Raw genomic sequence first — 13774 nt, 5'->3', positions numbered from 1 at the left:
GTCAACTCTTCTGAGGATTACCAAATCTAAATTCAGATTCCCAACTGGCTTCCCTCCCAAACTTCTGGTCCACATTTCCTGTTACCATTCAAGCATCTGCATATGAAATTTAGTATATGTCTAAGGGAATTTATTAACCTCCCTGCTAAATCTATTCCTTCCCTTGCATCCTTTCTATTGATGGCCTCCCTACCTGTTCACCCATGCACAAAAGATGTTCACCCATGCACAAAAGTACTCTTTTTAGACTCATTGTCTTTACCTTTCACAATTAATAAAATGCCAAGACCTGCCAGTTCTGCTTCCCACCATAGCAGCACCATTTCATTGCAACCACCAATGCATTTATTGCTACTGTGAAGCTGGTGGTTTATACTGTTAAGGTCAAAGTATACTTAAAAGTTCTAAGGAAGATAATGCATAGTTTCTTTAAAAAGTAATATTATACTATGCATGGAAGTATACAGAGGTTATGTAGGAGAAGTTGTTACAGTAGCAAATAAATCACACCTATTGCAATTGAAGGAAAAGCACTATGAGTGTTTTTACAGGCAAACCTGTTAGGCTCCTCTCAGGTTGGAACATAAGGTACCCAGAAGGGTCATACTTCTGGAAGCCTGGAGTCAGGAGTTTGTAAACTTATAAAAGCAGTGATTCTCAAGGTGGGTGTGAATACCAAAATAAGCCCTGGGTCTCTTTCTTACATACTTCACACTTGCCAATGCCACTCTGCCCCTTCACCCAAATTACGATCTTCAAACCTGAAGAAGTATGTCCCCTCCTAAAAAATTGCTATGATACTAATACTAATGGACTATGATAATGAGTATGTTTCTCAGGTGTGTAATGACAGCAAGGGCTTTGAAAAACCACTCAATTAAAGTAGAACTCTAATTAGTTCCAGCAAGTTAGCAAGCCATAAAGAGTGTAAGGGCCTACATGACTTTGGGTCCCAAGAGAAGATTCTAAGTGATTTCTAATTAGCCCAGAAACAAATTCCATGACTGAGTCAAGCAAAGATTGACAAATTGAGATCAATGGAAGGATATCAACCTATTTTAATATTTTTAAAATAATGCTCCTTTTGTCATTTACAGGAAATAAAAAATCTGTTCTGCCGTTATTTTAACTAAACTTTAATTTTTATAAAGAAAACATATATAGCCATAATTCTTTTTATTTTTAAATTCCAACTCCTGCTTGATTTGTCCATACTTTGTAAGGACTGTTACAGGCTTTGGTCAGTAGTTATGGTACTACTACTGTTATTTGTAAGAAGCTATTTGAATCACGGTCATTGCAACTAGAAGGAATTCCCTAGGCTCCAACCGTGTCTTGGAGATATCCTATTTTAAGGAAACAGAAATCTAAAACAACAATATCCCTTCTTATAAATTTTAGGACACAATTTGCAACACTAGGTTGAGAACAAGGAGAAGAAATTCTGCTCTTATCCTTGGTACAAAATATCATAAAAGTCTGGGCAATAATAATGCATTTCACAATGCTTCACAATTTCTAAAACACTTATAATACCTTAGCTCATTTTAGTTGGATTAGAGAGCCACTAAATTCCCTAGGAGCTACAACAGAGCTATGTATCTATATATATGTATATATATATATATTAATATTTATTTAATACAAGTAAATCCACATAGAGACATTCCAAAATAAAACAAATTCCTAGATAACCATTCAGTTCATCAAAGGATTCCATACTGCAAAGGATTTTACATTTAGATTGCTTTGAAGAGTGAGCTTCTATAGTATATTCTAAAGTATACTCAAAATAATGGATATATGAAAAGTCAATTTACATTGAATATTTCAAAACTATTTGGGGGAGGTCTATGGAAATACTTTCCCCATGAAACCTGAGATTTTGAGTTTTCCTTCTTGTGGGAAGAACATGGCCTTAACACTCCTTACCATTAAGCAATGTTCACGGTCTATATTCTCCTCCAAGGAACTGCTTAAAAGGAAGGAGATTTATACAGTATCTAAAGATCCTTTGATCTTTGGTTTCAGATTTTCTTTTTATTTATTTTTATTTGACAATAATATTGATTAAAGTTTCTGTGTCAAAGCTACCTCTTAAAGAATCATATTCATCTGTTCTTCCTCATAAAATCTTAAAGAATAGCTTTCCCATTCATATTCTAAATAAGGTAAAAGAACAGTCTGACTGTCATCCCAGTGCACTTTTAATTTCTGCCCTGAGAGAAAAAAAATGTTCAAAATATTTGTGCTCTGTTCCCCCCACCCCAGCACACTCCTCTCTCCCAAGAAAAGGCTTCTGGTGGTGCATGGAAAGAGTTGGACACATGCTGCTGCCCAAACACTGTCATCCAACACCCACTCAAAGTGAGCAATCCCAGGTCAGGGGCCCATAATTATGTTTGGAGAGTTGAAGAATCCTACTTTAAGGCAGCAAAGAGGCAATACGAGACCACCAAGCGTATAGGTTGTAAAGAATAAAGAAACTAAAATCTTCTGGCCAGTCTGTCTCCTGGTGTTCCTCAGTTTCTAATTCAGGTAAGCCAACAGAATCTAAATATATTCTGCCAAGAGTGGGAAGACAGTACAAATTTAGCAGACCCTAAAACACTCTAACCTTTTGAATTAAGTCAGGTACATCTGCTCCCAATTACATGCCGTGTACACACACTCACACACATAAACACATACACAGTGGTAGATTTAAAACAGCTGCAAGTTCTCTGTTGGTCCTCCCATTGAGAGATGGAGCCCAATTCTCCTCCTTTATATCTGGGCTGTCTTTAGGGCCTCACTTGACCAAGAAAATGTGGTGGTCATAATATTCTGAGGTTGCTAAGGTTGGCTCAGAAGACATGCAGCTTCCACCGAGGTCTCTTGGACTGCTCACTCTTGGAGAACTCATTCGTAGCTGTTTCTTGGAATCCAGTTGCCATGCTGAGAAAAAGCCCAAAAAGCTCCACAGTGAAACACACATGGAAAGAAACTGAGACCTCTCAGCTGACTGCCCTGACTGACCTCCCAGCCAATAACCAACATCAACTGCCAGCCATGAGAGTGAGCCATCTTAAACTATGCACCCAAGTTGAGCTTTTAGATCACTACATCCCAGCCACCATCTGGTTACAGGGCCTGGAAGATCCCAAACAAGAATAGTCTAGCCTTCCTCACAAAATTGAGAGCAAAATAAAATGTGGGTTTTAGGTTAAGTTTCTAGGTGGTTTGTTAAGTAGAAATAGATTTCCAGAACATGTCAGTCACCATTCTGATGCTATACACAATAAAAGGGACCCCAGTAATTTAAGTCTAAATTTCTTCCCTTTTCCATTTACCAATAATCCAGAATAAATGGGGTGATGGTTTGCAAGACTCAACTAAATGGGACAAGACCAGAATATTGAAAACTACTCAAGCTACAGAGATAGAACATAGGTTTTATAATGTCTGATTTATAATTGATTTTGCAGACTCAAATCTGTTATATATGTCTTATCCTCAATTAGTTATAATCTCAAGAAAAAGGTAAATCGAGCTAATAATGCTATGATTACAACATTCTGTAGAAATTCTTCCCCCCAATATTGCTTCCTGATTTATAATCATTTAACTTCATATCACCAATTTTAATGCCTTGTGATTTAACAAAGAAATGCATTAAATATTGCCATCTTTGTACATCACTAGGCTTTGATGAGCTTCTCTGCCATTTAAAATACCCAAGTATTGAAAATCAGAACAAACAGAAGAACTATTATAAAGGAAACACAGTATTCTCCCATTCATTTCTTCAAATAAGGACAGTTCAAAGTAATACACAAAAAGGAACACAGTGAATGCTATCATACACACACACACACACACACACACACACACACTGCGCTGGAGGCTATATGATATCATATCTGTACCCTTCAAAACAGAATCCTATCATTTGGAATTAAAACACATTTTCCTTTCATTAAGCCTGCTCTGCTTGAAAAGGGTGTCATTTTGTCATGGCTGAAATTCCTTCAGAAAAAGCACTGGAAGCATCTTACACAAATCCTCTTAGGTCATTTTAGGACAAAACGTGGAGTATAGGTTAGCAGGATTATGTCACCCATTGACCAGCTATGCTTGTGAAAGTGTGATTTGTGTAACGTGTTAGATAGAACTTGTTTCCACTCTGTAAGATGCCTAGAATGCATTTATACCAATTCTCTCAATATTTAGGAGGCAAAGACAATCAGATATACTTGTTTGTGGGAAGCAAAGTTATAAACTAAAATGCAAAGAAAATTCTTCATGATTACCTTAGCTTACTCCATATAATACCACCGAGTAGAATTTACAGCTCTTTCAAAATCCAATGTCTATAAAGACAGAACGCCTTGGAGGAAAATGGTACCATACTTAAGATAGTGATATCTTTTATTAGTACAGTAAAGTCCTATTTTTATGGAATAGGATGGGTCTGAGGTCATTCCATAAAATTGATTTCCCAGAAAATGGAAATAGGCAATTTACCCTAAGAATTTTATTGAAAAATTATGCTATTCTATTTGAATAATGATGGGAATGTTCTACACGTTTCCTTTATTAATGAATTAAAATACACAAAACACCATAAAATTATATTAGAGGTTCAAAAGTATCACTTAAATCTTCTTTACCAGTCACTTTCATTTTGTAAAATCAGCAGTTCCATTAAAATCGTATTATGTAAAAATGGGTTTTTACTGTAATAATAGTTATTACCTATTTAGCTCCCAAGGATGTTGTGAAAATTAAATAATAAGCCATTGGAAAGCAAATACAAAGTGTCGCTAATACCAGAGGCCAAGGGGGCAGCCAAATGGAAAAATGCTGGAAAAGAGCAACTGATACATTAAAAATCACAGCTTTCATCTCTAATTCCATTACTGCCAATACTCTATGCAGTGGTCATGTGTACTGACATTACCTGATTTCATCTTTTTAACACCATGACATACATATTAATTAGAGCCCGCATTTTAGAGATGAGGGTCAGAGAAGTTTAAAACTTGTCCAATGTCGCACAATTGTCACATGATGTCAAAATCCAAATGTGAACCCAGATTTATCCTAGTCAACAGACCATTCTCATGTCCTGAAGCATCACTAACTGTCCGATATGCTTTTGTGCCTAACTGTCCCTCAGATTCTTACTCCATTTTTCTAGTTCCTCTTCCTCTGTGAAGCCGTATCTCTTCCATTCACCCAAGACATTTTGATTCAAAACACTTCTGTTGCTAATTCCAGCCATTTGATGTATTATTATGTATTCTGTATTTTATTACTCAACTAAATCCCTAGCTATTGGAGGTCACGGAATATCTGACTTCCTTCGGAGCCCCAGGTCAGGAGCACCCAGTACGGTACCTTGAGCAGAGTGAGTGTTCAGTAAATGTTGGTCAAACTGAATTGGAAAGAAGTGTGAACTTGAATTACAACTACATTTGCTGCCAGATGCAAAGCACATGCTTTTACTAAAGTCTCATTACATCAGATACCTCTTTGGGAAGTATCTCCAGTTTTCCCAAGTGTATGTACTAATGGGGATGTGGTAAGATAGAATTCTTTGAGTATCTGACATATGCTGGGTAGTCAATAAATAGTTGAGGGTTTTTTCCCCCTTTTAATTCCAACTGGAGGAGGCAATATGAACAATAAGCAGAGAAATACAAATCCTATATAATATGTCATCTGATTTGGATGAATCAGAATAGGCAGGGATGGTGAATTTTGTGCATCTGTATGTGTGTTTGTTTGTTTTTAATTACAGTATAATGAGGGCTCTGGAATCAAACTGATTTCCTGACCCAGCCTTTTGACTAGCTGGATGAAACTTGGGCAAGTTACTAAACCGCCTGTGTCTCAGATTCCACAACTATCAAAAGAGGGACAACATGGGCAGCCCGGGTGGCTCAGTGGTTTAGTACCGCCTTCAGCCCAGGGTGTGATCCTGGAGACCTGGGATTGAGTCCCACGTCGGGCTCCCTGCATGGAGCCTGCTTCTCCCTCTGTCTGTGTCTCTGCTTCTCTCAATCTCTCTCTCTCTCTCTGTCCCCCCACCCCGTGTGTCTCATGAATAAATAAATAAAATCTTTAAAAAAAAAGAGGGACAACAGCAGATTCACCTCGTAAAGTAGTTATGAGAATTAATTGAGAAAATCCTTTTGGAACAATGGATCATAGGGCAGGGCACACACCAAGCAGTCAAATTATATTTGCTGCTATCATCATCAATATCATCATCATAAATATCTTAATTCATAGATATCTACTCAAAGGAGAAGACATTCTCTTTCACAGACCTGTACAATCTTATATTGTACTATGTCAAAACCATCCAACTCAAATATTTAATTCTAATATTAAATTATAGGTGGCAACATTGAGATGGTGCACTTCACTCAAGCAATATATATTGTCTATTTTGTGCCACCCTTAGTGGTGAATAATCTTACTTGATTCAAGGAAGACTGGCAATGAAAGAAACCAGGAGAGCCAGGAAAAGGTCAAGAATACAAAACCACAAGTAGAAAGAGAAGGTAAATTCAACCGAAGTCCCATCAGAGGTCAAAATATCAGGGTTTGCCAAAAACCTGAAGGGAAAAGTAAGTCAGAATAGCTCCAAAAAGAACACAACAATGGATTAAAATGCTGGCCACTATAAGATCATTCATTGGAGTTAAAAGAAAAACTTATAAGAGGAGGAAAAAAAGGCAACAGAATAAGAGTAAGACTTGATTTATTACATATTACACACCCGTGTTCATTCATGGATCTTTCCATTTGGAAACCAGAAATAATGAACAATAATTGCATGGTTTAAAGATCTTAACTTCTCTGATTCTCACAATAAGACTGAAGGACCAATGGAAAGATACTTTATACATCCAATGCTTGCACCTCCCCCTAACACCCCACTTTTTTCCAAAGCACTGATCTGTGCATTTTGTTTGTTTTATTTTATTATTTATTTTATTTTATTTTATTTTATTTTATTTTATTTTATTTTATTTTATTTTATTTTATTTTATTTATTTTTTGATCTGTGCTATTTAAGAGCAGCTTCATGGAGAATTCAGGCCCATTTTATAAGCCTACCATGCACAAACAATGGAATGAAGAATGATGGAGAACGCCAGGGGCTCCCAACACTCAGGGCACACAGTAGATACAGTCAACTGCAGTGCCAAGCAAGATAGCTAAGATTACTCCTCTCTCAGCATAAAGGTCCCAAAGGATACTAAAAGCTTGGCAACCTTCAAAAGCTTTACTTGCTTCCTGCATGGGGTGGGGGAAAAACAGCTTGCTTAGTGGGAAAAACCATAGCCCAGGGCCAATCCGCTGGCTACATTCATCAAAGAAATGGCTGAGACAGAACAGATTTTTCCCTTCCGTACAAGAATGACTCATGAGCTTGTTTATTCAAAAAGTTACATTCTCCATTGAAAGAGGTGGATGATAGGGGAGTTGGATGATAATAATAGTTCAAGTTCGTGCTGGTCAGCCCTCCCCCTCCTGTCCCTCATCTCTCTATGCACAGCTATACCAGCACGCCACCAATGCCCAGATGTAGTTAGTGTTTTAATCATTCTGCCTTTTTTTTTTTCTCTATCCTAAATAAAACAAGCACCACAACTACTCTTTGTCATTTCCTCTTGGTCCTTTTAGAAAAGGAGTAGATGTACTTGATGGGTTAAGAATATAGCCTTCAAGTCAGACTGCCTGGCTTAAACTCCTAATTGCTGAATTGCAAATTGCAAGTTACTCAACTGCCCTGGGCCTCTGTTTCCTCAGCAGTAAAAACAGAGATGATAGGGATGCCTGGGTGGTTCAGTTGGTTGAGTCATGAGTCAGTTAGTCATGATCTTGGGGTCCCAGGATTGAGCCCCACATCGGGCTCCCAGTCCAGTGAGGAATCTACTTTTCCCTCTGCTCCTCTCCCCAGCTTATGCATTCTCTCTCCCTTTCTTTTTCTCAGATAAATAAATAAAATCTTAAAAAAAAAAAAAAAGGATGATAATATCACTTATATCACAAAGAAGTTATTTTGAGGGCTCAATGAGTTAACATACGGAGAATCATTCCTACCATGTTGTTAGTTGTTAATAAATGTCGGATACTATCATTGTTATCACTTTGCAGATGACCAAACCTTCTTCTTACAATATGGATCTTTTTAAATTCAGTAGTACTGTGGAAATTCGAACTAAGCCATAAATGAAATTAGGTCTTCTGGGGAAAATATATTTGCTCTTCGAAAAACATCTACTTCTCAGGCTAGAGAGATTTTCTAGGAGTTTCAATAACTCTCTCTTTAAAAAGAAGAATTTGGGGATGCCTGTGTGGCTCAGTGGTTGAGCCTCTGCCTTTGGCTCAGGGCGTGATCCCTGTCGGGGATGGAGACCCACATCAGGCTCCCTGCAGGGAGCATGCTTCTCCCTCTCCCTCTGCCTTTCTCTGTGTCTCTCATAAATAAATAAATAAATCTTTAAAAAAAAAAAAAAAAGAATTTTGGGGACATCTGGCTGGCTCAGTTGGTGGAGCATGCAACTTGATCTCAGGGTAGTGAGTTTGAGCCCCATGTTGAGTATAGAGATTCTTTAAAAATAATAATAATAAATATTTTTTTAAAAAGAAAGAATTTTATAATTATGTTATGCTTCTGTTTATCTGAAGACTCATTTTTTTCCACATGTGTCTATGTGGGAAGAGAGTTCTAGATGGATGATAGATACATACATACATATATACATACATGTATACATACATACATGGACTTTTATTTTTCTGTTTTATTAGTTTCCTTTTCTAGCATCTTTGAAAAATCATGGTAACAGAGTAACTTATTCATTACTTTTCTGTATTTGAAAGATTCTATATTTAAAGTTTAAAAGTTCTATTATTTAAAAGATCCACAAAAGGCAAAGGAAAAGAAAGCACTTGCAAATTGCTTCTTTCCAAACACTCTGTCTTTCCAAATTAAGGACCCTAGAATTTTCTGCAAATCTGTTCTCTGACACATAAGAAGAATATCCCATTAGTGGATTAGTCTAACTCCTTGTGGCATTGTGACTGCTTATTCCACCTTTAATGAAGGTAAGCTGAGCTATTTTTGCCGGATTTCATAGGATTATGAAATTTGTCACCTACAAAAATTCAAAAAAGAAGGTTGTAGACATAAGTGCCCACAAATAAGATTGCCAACATTCTATACTTGTTGTACAATATATTTAAATGACAGGTAATCCCCAATTGGATTATCCTAGTTCAGTCTGTCTGTGATTATTTAATTTGTGGACTGTTTTACTCACTGGGTAAAATCAGGATGTCATCCCCAGGACCTGGAATGGTATGGTTGTGTCCTCCCCAGCCCTCTTCAATCCCTGTCCATGCTTCAGGAAGGGACCATTTTAAAGCTGACTCAGGTGCAGAAGTAGAAGCTACAAAACAAAAAGAAAACAGCAAAGTAACTATGAAAATCTGATTCACTATAATAACTTGAAAATTCTACCTTTATTTTAAGATATTGATGATATTCTTACCTCCCAAGGTAGCTGCTTTTTGATATTTTATAACATTCTAAAAATCATTTATCAGTGTAAAGCAAGTAATTATTCAATCCTTCAATTACTTCTACTTCTAGAGTAAATATATTCTAACTTTTGTTATTAAACATTTGTGTTTTGCCTGATATAAATATGACCATATGCTTATCATGGAACAGTTGAAATATGCAAATATAGAAAGAAAAATAATAATAATGGCCTATAATCTCACTACCTAGAGATAACTGCCATTAATCTTTTCTTTGCATTTCCTTCCAGAATTTCTCAGCATTTTTATATAATTGAGATTACATCATACATGCAATTTTATATTCAGTTCTTATTCTACTTAGTTTAGTTTTAACATGCATTTTCTAATGTCATTAAAACTCCTTGTCAACATAATTTTAATGGCTACATAATATTCTATCATATGAAAAGTTTATCATTTACTCAATCTTTAATGTTTGGTATTTAGGATCTTTCCATTCTCTTTTAAAATTATAAGTAATGCAGTGTTAAATATATCTACATAAATCTGCCAATAACAATTATTTTTTCTTAAAATAGAATCTTAGCAATGGAATCACTTAGTCAAAAGGTATAATCTTTTCATAGTTCTTAATGCATTTTAAAGGCAAGATAATAATCTGGACACCTCTCATTACAGTAATTTACATACAGTTCATATGTCTCAACTGGGTTTTATTGATTCTGCCACTGATGATCAAATGGGATTTTCTTTTCAAACACCTCACTAGCCTCTTCATCAGGAATTGTAACACAAATCTAATAATTTCCAGTGGTGACCGCACAGTATTCATCACACACAACACCATGTTGAACTGCACCCACAGATTCTTTTCTGGAGTTTGATCCTTAGCACAAAGATAGAAGGCAGAGAGAGAGACTCTTAAAAGAGGATGAAAAGATTCATAGATGACTCCAAATGTTCTTTGAGTTTCAAGAACTCAAGTGATGTGGGATCTCACATGACTGGGGAGAGAAGGCAGATTTGCATCCAGTATACTAATTTCACAAGCACAAAGAATGAGTGCCTTCTCCACCAACATCTCCTGAAAAGTAGAGACACCAAAAGGAATAAAATGTCATTCTTGCCCCCAAAGGAGCTAGCAATGTTGTATAAGTTGTCTAAATAAATATTGGGAGGATAGAACTCTGAAGGGAGTTCTCTTTAATGGTACCCAACAAAGAGAATAAGTGAAACCTTGCCAGGAGAGGCTTCCTGGAGAGGGAGCCTCTGAGCTGCATTTTAAAAGCCTTAGGAGCTACAAAGGTAAAGGGGATTGTGGTGAGAATTGCAATCTAGACAGAGGGATGATCAGGAGTAATGGCAAAAAATAAGAGGCTAAGTGGAGGATCTCTAAGCAGTTTGGAGTGCTCAGTCACAGAGCTGGGAGGAGGCAAGTGATAAGGCTGGAGAAATAAGCAGAGATCCAGGTGCAATTGGTAACAAAGATGGAAGAGCTAAAGATGATCTCTGAGTTTCCAACATAGGTGGAATAGGCAGAGATGTCCATTAAGACAGACATTGATGAATTCAGTTTAGGCCGTAAAGAATTTGGAGTGTCTTTGAAAAGACCTCCAGGTGGGATACACAGCAAGAAGGGATTGGATATGAATCTGAGGAATCTGAGAGAGCTCGGAGTCAAAGAAACAGATTTGGTGGTCACATTTGAAACTCTAAGAGTTGTGATAGCTCCAGAGGCTTATAATGTGAAAAGAGAAAATGCCTGAGGTCAGAACTTTGGGGAACACCCAGTTACTTTGTCTACCGGAACCCAACTCCCTCCTAATCATGATCTCCTTAGAGCCCTGGGATAACTGAGAAGTATATAGATTGTGGTCAAGTAGAAATCCTAGGCAATTTAATTAGCACACAATCAACCCCACATCATGGGAATCAGGCATGGTCTTGGCACAAGCTTCACTCAGAAAGAGGCTTTATAAATATTTTATAAACACTAAGACTATAATACTTAGTTTCCTCCCAATTTTGCCTCCTTTCCAACAGTATACTCTAAATACTCAAGTGGGGATGGGGTGGGGGCTTTGTTGAAGTGGCCACTAAGCACCACAAAGGCCAGAAAGAGACATTCTGGTGCCTTATTTCCAGTGATATTTCAAAAGGGCAATGACTAGCCTCTTCAAAACCCTATACCAGGATTCAAAAACTCTTTATATCATAGATGTTGGAAACAAATTCTTCACTTTGTCATCTTCAATCTCATTTATAAGAGGGCTAAAACTGTCTTTAATTGAACAAGCTAATCTTTATTCTAAGTTGTTATTATGAATGAATTTGATCATTCTATATCATTCTGCCTTCAGATGGGAACACATAATGGAGAATTTAACACATTTCAGTCTCTTGCAAAATTATCAGATTTCTATAGTTAACATCAGGTTTCTATATGGTTATTACTAATATAGAAAGGTGGGGAGAGAACAAGAAGCCTACAAGAGTTCAAGAAGAAGTGGAGATGTTCAAGGAGAACCAGGAGAGAGGAATGTCTTGAAAGCCTAAGAGATAGAATATGTCCAGAGGGCAAAAGTGATCTTGTCAACAGCAGTTCTGATAAGAGAGTGAATAAGGAGTGACTACTGAATTCAAGAACCAGAGCATGGATGATCCAGGTGAGAGTGGCTCCAGTAGAATGGTCGAGGTGGTAAGTAGTGTGGATTACAGTGGACTGAGGAATGCACAGGAGGTGAGGAAGGGAAGAAACAAGGTCAGGTCATCCCAAAAGCTCACTGAGGAATGAACAGTTTTAGGATTTGAGATGCTCAGGCTTTGATCTGTCTCTCCAATCTTTAGATAAATGAATCTTATCTCTAAACCCGATTCCATCAATTTTGGTCAGGACCAACATTTGTGAAGAAGCCTCACCTTGCTTTCCTCTACAAATCTGTCACTCAGCAACAGCTACAATTTAAGGGGGTCTCCAACTTGATATCTGAGCCAAATATTGTCCTCTGCACCTCAACCTTCATCTGCCCTGCATTTTATGGCTCTGTACCAAGAGGTTAGTCTTTTGAGAAGTTTGCAGCAGAGATATCAACTAGAGAAAGACTCATTGACCAGGAATTTGGTTTTGTTTTGGTTTGGTTTAACTGACAGGTACTGATCAGAAGGAGTCAGTAAAATAGAGGTTAACTACACAAGACAGAGTCATTTACTGATGGAACAAAGTTCAGAGGATGCTGAAAAGGATGAATTGACTTTAAATAGGAGAAGGGCTGACAGATTCTTAGAAACCTGAGGAAAGGAAATAAACTTAGATCTGTGGGGGAAGGATGGTAAATATAAGACGAGATCCCTGGGTGGCTCAGCGGTTTAGTGCCTGCCTTTGGCCCAGGGCATGATCCCGGAGTCCCGGGATCGAGTCCCACATTGGGCTTCCTGCATGGAGCCTGCTTCTCCCTCTGCCTGTGTCTCTGCCTCTCTCTCTCTCTTTCACTCTGTGTGTGTGTGTGTGTGTGTCTCATGAATAAATAATAAATAAATAAATAAATAAATAAATAAATAAATAAATAAATAAATAATAATCTGATCAATTGTCCCATACAACTATGCACCATGTTTCCAGTTAGCCCTTACTGAAAAGATAACATTTTTGAGGTAAAAGCTCTTTAGAAATATTTTTATCTTCCCCCACTGAAGTGGGTTGTTTCCTGTCTCCCATTTTTTAAAGAGCATTGCACACATTGAGAGGAAACCAGTAAGGGCACAGTGTTGGAAGAATATGAATGATTTGCACTGGAGTGTTCTGAAACATCGATATCATCTTGACTCAAATTAGCATAAATCCTCACTGCAGACCCACTAAGCATCCATTCAACAACTTGCATCACCACCACCTCCTCTGCCTCTCTTTAATGTTGACCAATATGTACTCTAATTTCTGCTGGTTCTGGATTCTGGTTCTGGTTCTGGATCCTGTCCACGATTTAACCATAAGTGTCCAGCACAATCTTGTACACTCAGAATAAATCTTCAATTGAGTCAACTAGGAGACTCTGCAGCAGAACACTCTAAACCAAAGTCTCATCTGCATTATAGATCATATTGAATCTCTGAGTGAGTTAACATATAGATAGAATTCCATTAATCAATCATTCCATTGTTTTGTCAAAGAATTTTTGATATTGTAATAATTCTATTGTTTTTTTAAAGACTTTATTTATTTATT

At 37.2% G+C, this 13774-nt stretch overlaps 1 protein-coding gene across 15 annotated transcripts in view; it reads right to left on the bottom strand.

The window, feature by feature from the left end:
• Window positions 1-13774, bottom strand: part of PKHD1 (PKHD1 ciliary IPT domain containing fibrocystin/polyductin) — a 477526-nt gene that overhangs the window by 199198 nt on the left and 264554 nt on the right. For all 15 annotated transcript variants that reach the window (XR_005990304.1, XR_005990305.1, XR_005990310.1 and 12 more), the window contains one exon: window positions 9327-9455. Coding sequence is in view for 12 of the 15 variants with exons in the window: in XM_041771518.1 (XP_041627452.1) it covers window positions 9327-9455 (129 nt within the window). In the remaining 3 variants the exon portion in view is untranslated. The remainder of the gene's footprint in view (window positions 1-9326; window positions 9456-13774) is intronic.

This window comes from Vulpes lagopus, chromosome 1 (assembly GCF_018345385.1).
Source record: "Vulpes lagopus strain Blue_001 chromosome 1, ASM1834538v1, whole genome shotgun sequence".
In the NCBI taxonomy this organism is placed as follows: Eukaryota; Metazoa; Chordata; class Mammalia; order Carnivora; family Canidae; genus Vulpes; species Vulpes lagopus.
This window is presented reverse-complemented; position numbering and strand designations above follow the sequence as displayed.